The sequence below is a fragment of the Anoplopoma fimbria genome, chromosome 12, assembly GCF_027596085.1.
Source record: "Anoplopoma fimbria isolate UVic2021 breed Golden Eagle Sablefish chromosome 12, Afim_UVic_2022, whole genome shotgun sequence".
NCBI classification, from domain to species: domain Eukaryota; kingdom Metazoa; phylum Chordata; class Actinopteri; order Perciformes; family Anoplopomatidae; genus Anoplopoma; species Anoplopoma fimbria.
The window spans coordinates 12,903,347-12,916,921 of NC_072460.1; the positions used below are offsets into that span (position 1 = coordinate 12,903,347).

Below are 13,575 nucleotides of genomic sequence, written 5' to 3' on the forward strand. Positions count from 1 at the left end.
CTCCCTCACACAGAGCCACAGGCCTCTCCTCCTGGTTGAGGGTCTCTGACAGAAAAAACCCCTTGGCAGAGAAAAATAACAGGAGCCCAGAGTGGCTGGACGAGCAGTTGGCCCTGCTCTAGTTTAAATTTAGACTGTGAACCACTGACAGGCCATGCTTGGGGATGGTTAGGGGGGTGTGGGGGCAGAAGATGGGAGTAGATGTTATCAAGGGGAGGTTGGGTCAGGGCAGCAGTGGCAGACTAGATCACAAGAAGGGGAGAGACATAGTTTAGGGGCCTTGCGCAGTAGCAGAATAGCACCAGTAGCTCCTTGAACCTGCTCTCCTTTCAAAACAGATTCAGCTGCTCTGCTGCTGTAAACTGGTGTTGAACCCTAAACTGGGAACACGAACAGACATTTCTGCCTCAGAATCTCTAACACTGTTAACATATTGGACATTCTCTATCTGAATCCTTTGTGAAAGAACCCTCTCCCCAATCAAGCATTTCTAATCAGTATATTATTATCTAATAAACTCTTATAACACACTCTTTTGTAGTTGTAGGCTGATATTAGTGTTTTTATATATTTATCAACACCAGTAAGTCATCAAATTAAGCAAGAATTGTTGACAAATACTGTACATTAATAAACACTTACTGTGTCCGTTTATGATTTTATTCATATCATATCAAACTGTTTATATACTGCTTAAAAAGCAGGTGATCGGGTTGGAAGGGTTTCCAATTTGGGTTTCAATATAGAAAATGCAAGCAAAAAAATTGTGTTAACTAATCAAACTGATATTCAATGGTAAGCCTTACTTCAGGCCTACATTCCAACATCTCGTTTTGTAAAGATTAAAATGTGCTCAAAAATGAGTGCCTAGGTAGCCGAGTGGTTACAGCGCATGCCATTTACCTGCAACGTCTAGAGTTCGCTTCTGGCCTTGGGACCTTGGTTGTATGTTATACCCTTCTCTTTCCCATGTCTACACTGTCCTATGTCAAATAAGGGTAAAAATAAATCTTTAAAAACAATGAAAAAGGTGCCCAGAATCAATCATTTGTACAACAGAATTCTTATGATTTTCAATGATTAAGGGAACAAAATAACAGATACAGCAGCATCTAACTTTTTCGTTTGTGTACAGTACATGTATGCAAGCCCACTTATTGTGTACTCTGTCGCCCCCTATTGTCAATCAGCAATAGCAGAGACTTCTGCAGCAAAAATCTGAAGGAATGGGGGGAAAAAAAATCAATAAAAGGTATTTATATATTTTTTTATTTCACATCAAGCCGGATGTATAAACATTAGCAGTCAAATACTCCAGTGAGTCTGGAGAAATATATAATAACAAAAAACTGATACCAGTTAAATTAAATTAAATTAAATTGACATCAAATCAATCAAAAAAAACTCAACAATAATACAAACCATGACTGACAAATTAAAAGTTCCCCAACTGGGAGCTTCAGTAGTAGATGCAACGAGGAATTCACTGACACATAATGATGTACATGAGGGGCCAAGAGGCATCCTGATTCTGCCACAGTTCACCGCATCATCAGAAACTTTACTGATTTTAGACATTCTCAATTAGAAGAGATTTGATGACACTGAGGAAAGTTTGAAAGTTTGTTAAATGCCCCTTCTCCATTTCCCTCAATGCATGGGCTTGTTCAACTAAATGAACAAGCCTTTTTCCAATCAGTTTCCACAGGTACATTCAAGATAAAAGATTGAATTTATACTAATTAAATAACCAATACTGCTTAAACTAATGAACTGGTAGACCTTACTATCGGTTATATTTTTTAAGCTGACATTTAGGATCAATGATTTGCACTGGACTTTGTTGTTACACGTTCACCCGCATAAGGAAAGAAACAGAAAAAGGCACATACTGGGGCTTGTTGGGGCTCTTAAATGTAGCAAGGTCAAAGCTTTAAAATAACAAACCCAAAAATAAATAATCCATTAATCCAAATGGCCATAACTATGCCCAGGTAATTATGCATAGCAATGGGAGACAAATAAATGATAATATTAATTATCATAAATAAATTAATGTAAGTGCTAAACTAGAAAATGTGCTATGCTTGAAAACAGCATAGGTAGAGTACTCTTTCTACCCAAATAGCTAAACAGACCATTCACATTCACAAGGCCTGTAGTGAAGTAACTTCATAAATTATGCCACAAGAAAAACAGCTTAACAAAATACCAAATTAGCAAGAGAAATTATCACGAGGAAGCTAAAATACTATTCACAGTCTTGCTTAATAGAGAATTTTTTTTTTTTTTTACTTTATCAAGACATTAAATATCCGTTGCATTGTAAATTTCTGAAATGATTGACATGGTTTATAGCCGTTTACAGTGCGTAACAATGCCGTTTTTTCACGACTGCAATTTTGCCTAAAATGTCACATCTAATAAATAAAAAAATCATCTGCTTGTTAGATCAGTGTGTTTAAATGTTTTCTTAGTGAGGAAATACTTATTCAGAGGGTGCAGTACACAGCATTAACAAAGAGGTTAGTAATAGTGCAGCTGGTGACAGTGTAATAGCGCTGAGCCCAGTTAAGTTACCTATTCTAATCCTTCTTTAAAATCAGCTGTGGGGTTTAACTAAGCATCTTGTGGCGGTCAAAAACTGTCTTGCGCTGTTCCTGGACCTGCTTTTTCCAGCGCTGCTGTGCTCCCTCAACCCGCTCCAGCACCGTGTTTGCTTTGGCCTGGGCACTGTCCACCGGAGGACGCATCTCCTGAACACACAAAAACGGAAGAATGAATGAATTAAAAATTCTAGGATTTCACATTCAACTGAAATAAATGTTTGAATGGTTACCTCAGAGTCCTCCTCATTGTGCAGTGGCTGGGTGTAGGCATCGTGTTTGCGAATAAGAGGATCAACCAGCAGCAGGAACAGCATATAGAGCAGCAGCGCACCCACAACAGACAGGTAAATGATGATGGTTACCTGGGACATACAGAATGGAAAACCTTTAGAAATACGTACTAACGTGCTAACATCATTGTTTCCTGCTCATCTTCAACAGATCTTTGCAAAGAAATCATATTATCTCTATTGGTTATTAATTATTATGACAACCATACTGTTTGTTGAGTGTAAAACTATTTCGGTTTTATGTACATTAAATCCTAAAAATGTTTAAAGTAAGTTACTCCATTTCTTTAATTTTAATGTGTTCCAGCAGTCAGCTCTCTGTAAAAACTGATACTATTACACATTTCTCAAATTTTTCTTTTGATTAAGCAGACAACATAAAGAGACTTCATATTGTTATAAATGTCTTATGTTCTGTACAATAAAATAATAAGTATAGTTTATATTTGAATTAATTTGCGCTTTTTCCGACTTAGTACTGCAGTTTTTTAAAGAGTAAATTCCCTCAGGATAAATAAAGGACCATATTATCTTATCACACCAACCCTGTAAATCTTTGTTAATGTGATTCAAGAAAGCTTGTTGTACCTTGATGGTGTTGCTACTCCGTTCCTCGTACTTGCACTCACACAACAGGCAGTAGGCTTCCACGTCATGGCCAGGCACCGGCATGGGCTCCACTACATGGAGGCAATTACTGTAAAACACATCAAAGAGTGGGGATGGATGGGGAACTCTTGATCATGTTTCTCCATGACTGAACGACAAAATAAAAGGTTTCTCTTACCAATCCTTCTGAGACACATTTCTGTTATATATGTGGCCAGTGATGTTTCTGTACGGCGGGCAGATGCACTTGCAGCGAACATCCTCAAAGTTCTGTAATTGTCAAAACATTTTTTTTAAATGAGCACAAACTTATCATCTGCTTTCTAAAATGATATAGCTCACATTTTTGTTTTCATGCTATATATTCTTCATAGCAGGAGCCCTTTCTCTTTCCTAACCAAACTAAGTAGTGGGAAAAGTTAGTTATTCCAGATCGAAAAGGCAAAAATTCTGAATTGACACCGTTACATTAGATTCAAATATATCCTTTAAGATGCTTCGCGTTTTTTCAAACCAATCATTATTTACGGAACCTTAGAACCTTAAAGCAAACTTTAATTTTCGTACAAAACTCATTAGCACTTATTTTGGCCTTGCCTGCATGAAGAAAATTAAACAATGTATTTCTAATATTATTGACCTGCAATACTGTTACTCAGAAAAAAAAATACTTTATCGATACACCAGGTCCTCATGCTCTCAATTTTACTCAATTAATTTACTCTGACCAAATTTCAGATTCATAAATCAAATTGTACAAGGAAGAAGCCAAACTGTTATTATAAATGTCAAACAATTCATTTAATCTATAGCAGAATTGACCTAAAAAAAAGCTGCTTAAACGTATAATACCTGAAAACTTGACATGGTTTTGAAAATGTAAAGTACAGTAGTGATGGTGTGGGTAACATGGCATATACTTCTTATATCGGTTACTCAGGATCTTTACACAAACAAAAATAATTATTTTGCATAAGATTAAGTACAATAATACTTTCCACAATAACACATTTTTTATTCCACTCTCTCAATACTAATATTACAGATACATTCAAAACATACTGTTGAATCCTTTACAAAGGGATTTCTGAAAGCATCCATCATATGCGGAGCTGCATGTTTTACCTTCGCCTGCACGAAAACAACAGCATCCAGAAACAGAAAGGTCACCACTGTGGGGACGACAAATGTCCAGGATCCTCCCCGGACAAACCACATTTTCCTGCAGCAGACACGGTTTGCTCCACTGCTGCAGAATCACCTGCTGCGCGCTGTCAAAACAGACGCAGCGTTAGCAGCTGGCTAGCACGAGACAACAAGCGACACAAAGGGATTCACTGCAGAACGACTGAAGCTAAAGGCAACCTTGTGATGTCATTTAACCACCAATACAGTTAACTTACGTTGTAATGGTAGCTGGAGTGTTTGTTTCTGCTACGCATTCAGGATGTAGCAACGCAGCAGCCAGCTGTTTTTAGAAGAAAGATGCCTAAAGAAATGTTGGACTTCCGGGTTGTCGTCATACGATGAAACGTGCAGTGACACTGCCACCTACTGGACACAAATACAAAAATAGATACAGCGGGTACAATTTTTATAGGCCATCAGTTGGGACTGAACCAGATAATATTACTTTACACTGACAAGGGGCAGGATTGCTTTCTATTTACTGATAGATTTCAGCTGGTGTCTTGGCTTTCCATGCCTTTTTGCACCTCCCTTTCTTCATGTGTTCTATACTTTTTCCCTGTGTCATTCCATTTTATTACACATAACTTAATTTCTGAATTTATTTGTTTTGTTTTGTTATGGATTACTTGGGTTGTTACCGACATCTGGTGAAAATACTTATGTTCAATACTTATTTTACCCGCTGTATGTACTCTACTTTGTAACTTGCATTGTATGTTACTTTTTACTCCCCAACATTTCAGAGTTAAATATCCTACTTTTTCTTTACTGCTAGTCATATCACAGGTATAGATACACGTTTCCTTAATATTTTACATATAAAACACATGGTCATCACATATAATATGATGGATTGTTATTTACAGGGGTGTAGTAATGAGGGAAATATTGGAACTTACTGCCCAGGGCCCCAACATGCAAAGGGCTCTTAGAAAGTCTGCAATTACATTTTATTTTTTTTTAAATCTGAAGAAATATTATCAGTATTAGCATTATAAGTAAACTAATACTGTTGGACCAAATAAATTGTCAAAAAAGTGTCCAAGTAATATTTGAGCCTCTCTGCTATCTTGATCGCTTTTACTATTGTGTTTAGAAACATTTCTGTTGTAAATACAGTATACTTGAAGCAGGATCAGAAATGTTTAACACTTTAGACTGAGTTATCATTTAACATGACTCCCTCTCTGTATTAAAAGCAGTCAATCAGTTTGAGGGTGATAGCAGATTACAATCCAGTGTATTAATACTGAGGCTCCCAATTTTTGACTTGGGACTTATATGGATTCTGCCTTTAAGTCTCTATGGTTTCATTCAATTCAATAGTATAAAACATAACAATATAACACTGGCAAGGGTCATTCTACTTTTAATACTTTGTTAGTATATTTTTCTGCTTTGAATGCAGGTCTTTAACTGGAGTATTTGTACATTAGGGTATTGCTTCTTTTTACGTTACTGTTTTTATCTTCCGCACACAGAAACACACCTCAGGCGATTCTTTTATTTTAAAGTATCTGGAGAAACAATCATCGTTTATCAGTCAGATTTATGATAACATAACATCAACATTCTGTATTATTTTAAACACACGGCCAGAGAATTTGTGACTCATCAGAATGTTTTCCCATATCTTTAAGTCAACACAGTATTTTTAAAAACTATTTTACGTCAAATCATGTCTCCCTTGTGATATTTGAAATGTAAGCCCCAGCTTCTTGAGCCAATCAATACCTCTATTTCCTGGTAATCCTGCTTTCACATCTTTCTGTAAGATACTCATACATTTAATAAGCCATAGAAATCAATGCCTCACAAATTCATCCTGAACCACTTGAGCTTGCGGTCGCAGAGATCAATTGAGACCATGGTTATTTCTCTAATGAGCTATGACATCGGTGTGAACAACCCCATCCTCTGTGTAACCTCAAACATGCATGTGCTGCTTGATTCAACCTCTTAAAACAAATGCAATGGTTACTGTTCATTCATTCATTCATTCATTCATTCATTCATTCATTCATTCATTCATTCATTCATGCCTGCATTTATTCATCTGTGTAATAATCACTGTGTGTCTTTGTAGCCATAATGCATGTAGTATAATAAACCAGCTCATAAACTCTCCTCAGTTTGTGACTTATGCAAGCCCTCCATTTGTATTTCGTTCTCTCAGTCCTGTCATTGTAAGCCACTTAGTTCTCTGTCTTCTCTGATGCATGGCTGCCCTTTACACCCTTAGGCCAATTACAGCATAAATGACAGTGGCCAGAGCTCAGTGCTAGGTCTCATTATCGCTTCAGAGCTCTCATGAAGAAGGAAAAGGGTGATTCATTTCCTTTTTAGGTAGATGTAGCCAATATTATTCATTTTTAGAAAGAAAAGAAATCTAGTTACTTTATGTAAAATAGTTTATTAGCTCTAAACAAAACTGTAATTGATGCAGACAGTTACAAATGTTTTGACAAAGTTTGTGGGCAGAGACTGCGCACACAGTCTGATTATAAAATAGCAAAGGAAAATTATCCATAATGGAAACACTGCAGAGAAATCTGCCTTATAAACAAACCCAAATAAGTAAAGTTCTCTTATTTATCAAGGTACCTGGAGTTATTGACTGAATCACATTATTCAGGCATTAATTTTCATGGGACTGAAAATAGCAGGCAGTTTGCCCACTAGGAGATGCTATAAGGCCCAAGGCAAAGCAATCTGAATCCAGACCAGCAGACTTTAGTTAAAGCAGACTTTGGAGTGGTCTAGAGGGATACAGATAAGATGTAGGAAGACATGTAAAGTAAAACAAGAATGAATATGTTGTGAAATCCACAAGTGAAGCTACATAAAAACAACTTTGATTTTGTTTAATATGAATTGCATTAATGGCAGGTCTTTAACACCACAGAATACAAAGTGACTCCACAGTATTTGATATGAATGATTGTAGATATATATTGTAACTAAAAATGTATTTCATTTATAGCATACAAATAAAGTCATACATGCCCAACTGAAAGAAGATACCAGTGTAGTTTCAATACACCCCTGCACCTTTCAGCATTGTTCTTTTTGACCTTTATAACATCATCTGCAGTATCTTTTTGCTCTCCGCCTTTCCTCTGTATCATGCTTTTGTAGAGAACACTGTTTGAATAACAAAACAATCTCTTTGTGTTAACTCTCCTCTCCTCCCCTCTCCTGTCCTATCGGCTGAGGCGATGCATTGTGGGCAGCAGGACTACTCTAATAGACACACATGGTAATTACAGTAGTAGGAGGCAGCAGACAGTGGTGGTCCAGGGACAGCACAAAACTATAAATCACAACTCCTGGTTCCGCCCTCCTGAGCGTAGCCGATCACGCTCAACCAAAAAAGCAATTCTGCCAACATGTGTTTGCACATTTGTCTTCATCAGCCACTGGCTTGTTTTGGGCCCCTGCGACGGAATTTTCCTTCAAACGTGGCCTACTTCTCAAGTGTTACAGTCAAAGTCAGCTCCATCAGACTGAACAATTAGCCGCACTTGAGATGTAGCGAGCATAGTTATTCCATGTAAGCAAAAAAACTATAATGTATAAGGGTGAAGAGGTAACTTTGACCATTGTGGTGAAGTAAAAAAAACTAAACAAAAACAAGAATGAAACTATAAAATACATACAAAATATAGCCTCAATCACCTTCACCTTAGTCAATGTTTTTTGTTTCTAAGGTAGCATAAGATGTTTAAGGAGTCTTTACCAAAGAGGTGGCAATAGCAAAGGTGTTAGAAAAGTAGGCAGTGATGGTGATTCAGAGTACAGTGTGTGTCCCTTTCCTGCTTTATCCATACGGACAGCTGCCTGTCAGCCAGCTGAGCCCATGCAGAGAGGAGGTGTCTGCTGAGGAGCTGGTGTCAGCAAGGTGAGAGCAGAGCCCAGCTGAGCTGAGCTGAGCTGAGCTGAAATGGATGCAGAAGAGAGAGTGTCTCCTGCCTCTGAGGGACAAAGATTTTCAGCAAGGAAACAGACTGCTGGAGCAGGAGACTCAGCCAGACAGAACATGAAAGGCAAGAGCGGCCATGACACATGATGGACACAAACGCAGGGAGAGAAGCTGCCTCCTCTTCCTCCCCTTTTCCCCCCTGCTCGCTATTCCCCCTCCTTCAGCAGTGCTGCACAGAAACAGGACCCCTGAAGAAGAGGGGAAAAGGGAAGGGAGAGATTATGCTTGAAACATGGTGCTTCCCAGTTGAACTCTAGCCCCCTGTAATGTGTGGTCTTTGATGTTGCCGTAGATGTTTAAGAGAGATGCAGGGAAGCTTCAAAGAGAGCTAAAGGCCAATCATAGAATTGTGGCATGTTGGTAGGAAAAAAAAACAGCAAGCTGCCAGAAATCCACATGCATCCTTCAAGAGGGACCAGGGTTCAGGCAAGAAGACAGCTGAAAACAATAGCTAGAACTGAAAGGTGACATGAATTGAAAGGTAGATAAATAGCTGCAGGGGAGGAAGGAAGTTTGTTGTTGGTATAAAAGGATGCGATGTAGGCTTTTGTCTCGGAAAAGCTGCCAGTTGGTTTAACAAGGCTTGACAGGCCAGTCAATAGACTGTCAGCCAATAATGTCCACATTTCAGTGACACCAGCGCTCAGCATTTATACATCCAGTGATGCATAGAATCCTTAAAGATAGATATGCTACGCACCTGGCTGTTCAAGGCAGCTTGTCACATATGTCTCACCAACACAGACCCATATAGAAAACATATGTGACACCTTCTCTGTGTCAGCTGCCTCAAAGAATAAGGGTAAACATGCTATAAATGGTGAAATGTCACAAAGAGTCAAGGGTTTGTCTGACAAAACTATGGCAGATCAGAAAACGTTGTCAAGACTTATCCTTCCAAGAAGGACCTCACCCATAATTTCTCCTGTCTGTGGTGGGGGAGGGGGTCTTCATGTGGTAGAGGGGCTTTTTCTTAATTGGATGGTGATGAGTCATAGAGATCTAGTTGAACCCAATCTCCAGAGATTCCAATGTTGTGGCAGGTTGTTATCCACCAGCCCCAGCTAAAGGCCACATCTGCAGGCATGATGGGTTTTGTCTGCAGGGGCCTCCTCCTCCAAACGCCACTGTGACTTACCTTCCTCTGTTTAGGCATTTACTACAATCTGACCTGGCAGCTCGGTGATGTGTCACCATGGACTAGCCCCCGGCACTTTCACAAACACAAACCTGAAACTTAAGACATAGATGCTATAAAGTACACGCAGCATGGCTGAATAACAGATAACCATCTTCTGTAGACAAGGGAAACATTGGAATGGTGCTTTTTCGCTCACTGAGACCACAAGTAGCTTGCAGTGAATCAGATGTAAACAGAGGGATCTGAGACCCGACTTGTCATCTCACAGCTTCAGAAATCAATAGAGCCCCACGTTCTCCCTTTAATCTCGACACACGTGTGGACTAAGCTTGGGCTGTCTGGGCCTGAAAAGGAAGCAGGGAAGTAGAAAGAGAAGTAAAGGCGGCAGGCACAAAGAAAAGAGAGGACCAGATGTGAGGATTGAGTAAGGGGACATCTCCTATGTGGTAAAATAGCGTTGATCAATTCAGTTTGGGAATTAAAAAGGTTGAATTTAAGGGGTTACTTTACCCAAAAAATAACAAACATATTTTTTCATGTTCTTCATTTTGTCCCAGATTTTGGATTGTCGTCTGACATTGCCTCCTACCAAAAAGTTGAAGTGCATTAATTTTGTTTTCGGTGCTTACACCATTGACAAAAGACATTACTAAATTTAATTGATAATATGTCTTCCCCGAAAAATGGTTCCATTTTTCTGGATAAACAGATTTTCTTAGAATTACTCACTACCAATCTGGAGGGTGCAATCCACCTTTTCCCGGCAAAGAAATATGGCCTCAGACTTGGAGCTACTGACTCTCATCCCGATCGTTTCACATTTAGCTGAAAACCGTTCCTGTGTTATGAAGGTTACGTTCTGAAGGAGCCAACAGAACCACATCATCTGTAAAAAGCATAGACGCAATTCTGATGTGCCTAAAACAGACACTGGCAGCAACCTAAGGACCGACTCCTACTACAACTTCTAGTAGCCGCTGGAGGCTTTGAACATGGCTGACCCGGATTCCATGACCCCAGCCTCCATTTGGGTTTACCAGGTCTGTCCAGCAGCCTCCCCCGCCATCTGATCCAACTCAACACCAGGTGTAGATCAGATGACAGCTCTGCTCCTCTCTTGAACTGAGTTTCCAAGACATACAGCTGTAGATCTGATGATACAACCAAAAAGTCGCTCATTGATCTTCGGCCTAGGGTGCCCTGGTACCAAGTACATTTATGATCCGCCCAACACTTGAACATTGTGTCTGTTATGACCAGTCCATCCAAGTCCACAAACAAAGCATCCCTTGGCTGCAGAACAGGCAGGCTGTTCTTCACCTGCCTCAAGGTTTCTCCATGGTTGCCCACTTGAGCGTTGAAGTCCCAGATTAGCAAAAACAACAGCCACAGACTTCTTCTCAGTAACTTGCAGTCACATAGAGGCTACCCTCATGTTCCAGGGAACATTTCAACACAGTATCCACACACCCAACCATCGCTTCTCGCCCCTGGGCGACTACAAAATAGGCTAGAGTCCAGCCCCTCTCCCGGAGTTTGGTTCCAGAACTATGTGTGGAGGTGAGCCCAACTATGTCGAGTTGGTAGTGCTCCACCTCCTGAACCAGCTCTGGTTCCTTAACCTCCAGAGAGGTGACATTCCACAACCCTAGAGCCATCGACGACGCCAGGGGTCCACACGGTCCTGAACTGAAGCAACATTCAACATTTTACAGTGTTTGAAATGCTGAACACCCTCTGTCTCTTGTGCAGAGGTGATTAAGTGCATTCTTTTTCAAACCTAATTCAAATAATTTCTTTGCATCAAATAATTCCCATCATCTCTTCCACTGCTTTGCAGTTAGGTAGAAGCCTTTCTGATACTCACTTTATCTCTGGACTTTATTTACTTTATTCAATAGACTCTCTCTTAAAGAGGAGCGAAGAGGCTATTTAACAGACCCGAGGAAAGCAAGAAACAAGGATTGTGAAAAGACAAGGAAATCAGAGTGAGAGAGGTGGAGGTTTAGAGAGAGAGAGAAAGAGAGAGAAACTGAGAGAGAAAAGGGAAAGGCAGAAAACCAGGAGGAGGTGGGGTTAGAGGGAGACGCTCCACTGCCTGGCTGACAAACAGAGGGTCCCTCCAGAGCCGGGCAGATGAGAAGGAGAGGAGGAGAAAGGGAGAGGGGTGAGAGAAAAAGAGGGGAGTTTGATGTGGGCAGTCAACCCCACCACCCTCCAACAGCCTTCTCTCTCTTCCTCCACCCCCCAGCGGAAAATCTATGCCTGCTCTCTTAGTATTCCTCCCATCTCTTGTGAAGGCTCTGCGGAGGGGAGAGCAGACAAGTGGACTGCTAGTGAAGCCTGGGCCAGCCGTGTGTGATGCTAGCTGGGAGTTTTTTCTCTTCTTCCTTTTTAGGATGGAGTGTTTGCTCAGGGCTGACAGGACAGACAGAGCTCCCAGCCACTTGAAAACCTCCACTAGGGACCTTCACTGGACACGTCCTCCCTCTACACCACTAAGTTAGTTTTAGGGAAAGAGCGTGGTTTACGTTAACTTGACTGACTAACTCAAGTGACTAGGGATAGGGAAATCTGATTTCCTAGCTTGCAGGTTGCCATTTGGATTATTTCAGTATAGTATGAAAAATCAACTTGCAATTGAATGAAGCTTGTTGTGCTGGAGAAGAGTTGTCTACTTTTTTAGATTTGAATGGACTTCACATTGATCTGCCCCTCGCTGAGTGTTCTCAAAGTAAAATTACATTACTGATTATCTTCACATGCAGCTAGAACCAGCTTGAAAGCCCTCCTTGTGTATATTCAACACACTTGAGATTTAAAAGTCGATGTCAGAAAATTTAATTCAGTTGGCAAATAAAAAGCTAACATGGATGATGTGCAAAAGAAAATGTAAAAAAAAAGTCACTGTGCAACATGTTGTTTTTGTAATTACTTGTCCTGTCTCCTAAGTTATCTTTTTCTTATTTTATCATTTGTCAGTGTTTCCTGTTTTATTTCGTGTTACTTACCTTGCATTTTGTATCAGATCACTTGACTTCCTGCCTTTGTGTGTTTTCTGTGATTGTCTGCCCCGAACAGCCTGGCTTGATTAATCCTAGTGCCTTATCTGTTCAGTCAGCAGTCACTCAAACAGAAACCAATGTGATTTTTACAGTTCTTGTGTATGTACTTCACCTTATTTTTATTAGAAACCACAGGTACATATTGCCAAGCAGTCAAGTACTGCTATTATTTCAAAAAATTTATTTTTATAATTATGCATGTGATAGGCACTGTTAATGTAATTTTGTTTTAATGAATATTGCTGTTCTGTAAGAGGTTTGATGAATTTATTATTGCACTTGAGCTGATGATTAGAAATGGCTGATAAAGTTGCTAAGGCCCAGTACACTGGACCAATAGCAGACTAGATAGTGTTCTGTCATTTATGAAACAGGAGAGAGGACACCATAATGTTTTTGACCTTTTATTTTACTGGGATCACTTGTATGTATGGACGTACTTCAATTGCTAATTTCCTCAGCGTCTTTCATTTTTATCTCCATAGGTCCAAGTCCTAAGTTTTTTAAAAGTTTTTTTTGTGGTATTTCAAATTTTACCTCTCCTCTTACTTCTACAATTATATTTGTTAAGTGTGTGCTGTACAGACATCTGACAGTTTATGAATTCTGTAAAACCCATATCAGCACAGCAGGAATTGTGCTTGGTGTGGATGTCCTTCAGGGACTCACTATGTTGCCAGACTGACTC

At 39.7% G+C, this 13,575-nt stretch overlaps 1 protein-coding gene across 1 annotated transcript; it reads right to left on the minus strand.

Annotated features, from left to right (window-relative positions):
• Positions 1–1,255: 1,255 nt before the first annotated feature.
• Positions 1,256–12,881, minus strand: tmem9 (transmembrane protein 9). Its single transcript, XM_054609281.1, has 7 exons — positions 12,834–12,881; positions 4,912–5,062; positions 4,634–4,779; positions 3,687–3,778; positions 3,488–3,596; positions 2,840–2,971; positions 1,256–2,756 (listed from the first exon to the last, which is right to left on the minus strand). The coding sequence occupies exons 3-7, from the start codon at positions 4,724–4,726 to the stop codon at positions 2,616–2,618; spliced, it is 567 nt and encodes a 188-aa protein (XP_054465256.1). The 5' UTR covers positions 4,727–4,779; positions 4,912–5,062; positions 12,834–12,881; the 3' UTR covers positions 1,256–2,615.
• Positions 12,882–13,575: the final 694 nt, after the last annotated feature.

What these genes read in the sequence shown, in the direction of transcription:
- tmem9 (XM_054609281.1), bottom strand. Translation starts at nt 4,726, where the DNA reads ATGTGGTTTGTCCGGGGAGGATCCTGGACATTTGTCGTCCCCACAGTG. An exon ending in TTGTTTTCGTGCAGGCGAAG is followed by an intron (nt 3,779 to 4,633) that starts GTAAAACATGCA and finishes TGACAATTACAG; the next exon opens with AACTTTGAGGATGTTCGCTG. An exon ending in ACAATGAGGAGGACTCTGAG is followed by an intron (nt 2,757 to 2,839) that starts GTAACCATTCAA and finishes TTGTGTGTTCAG; the next exon opens with GAGATGCGTCCTCCGGTGGA.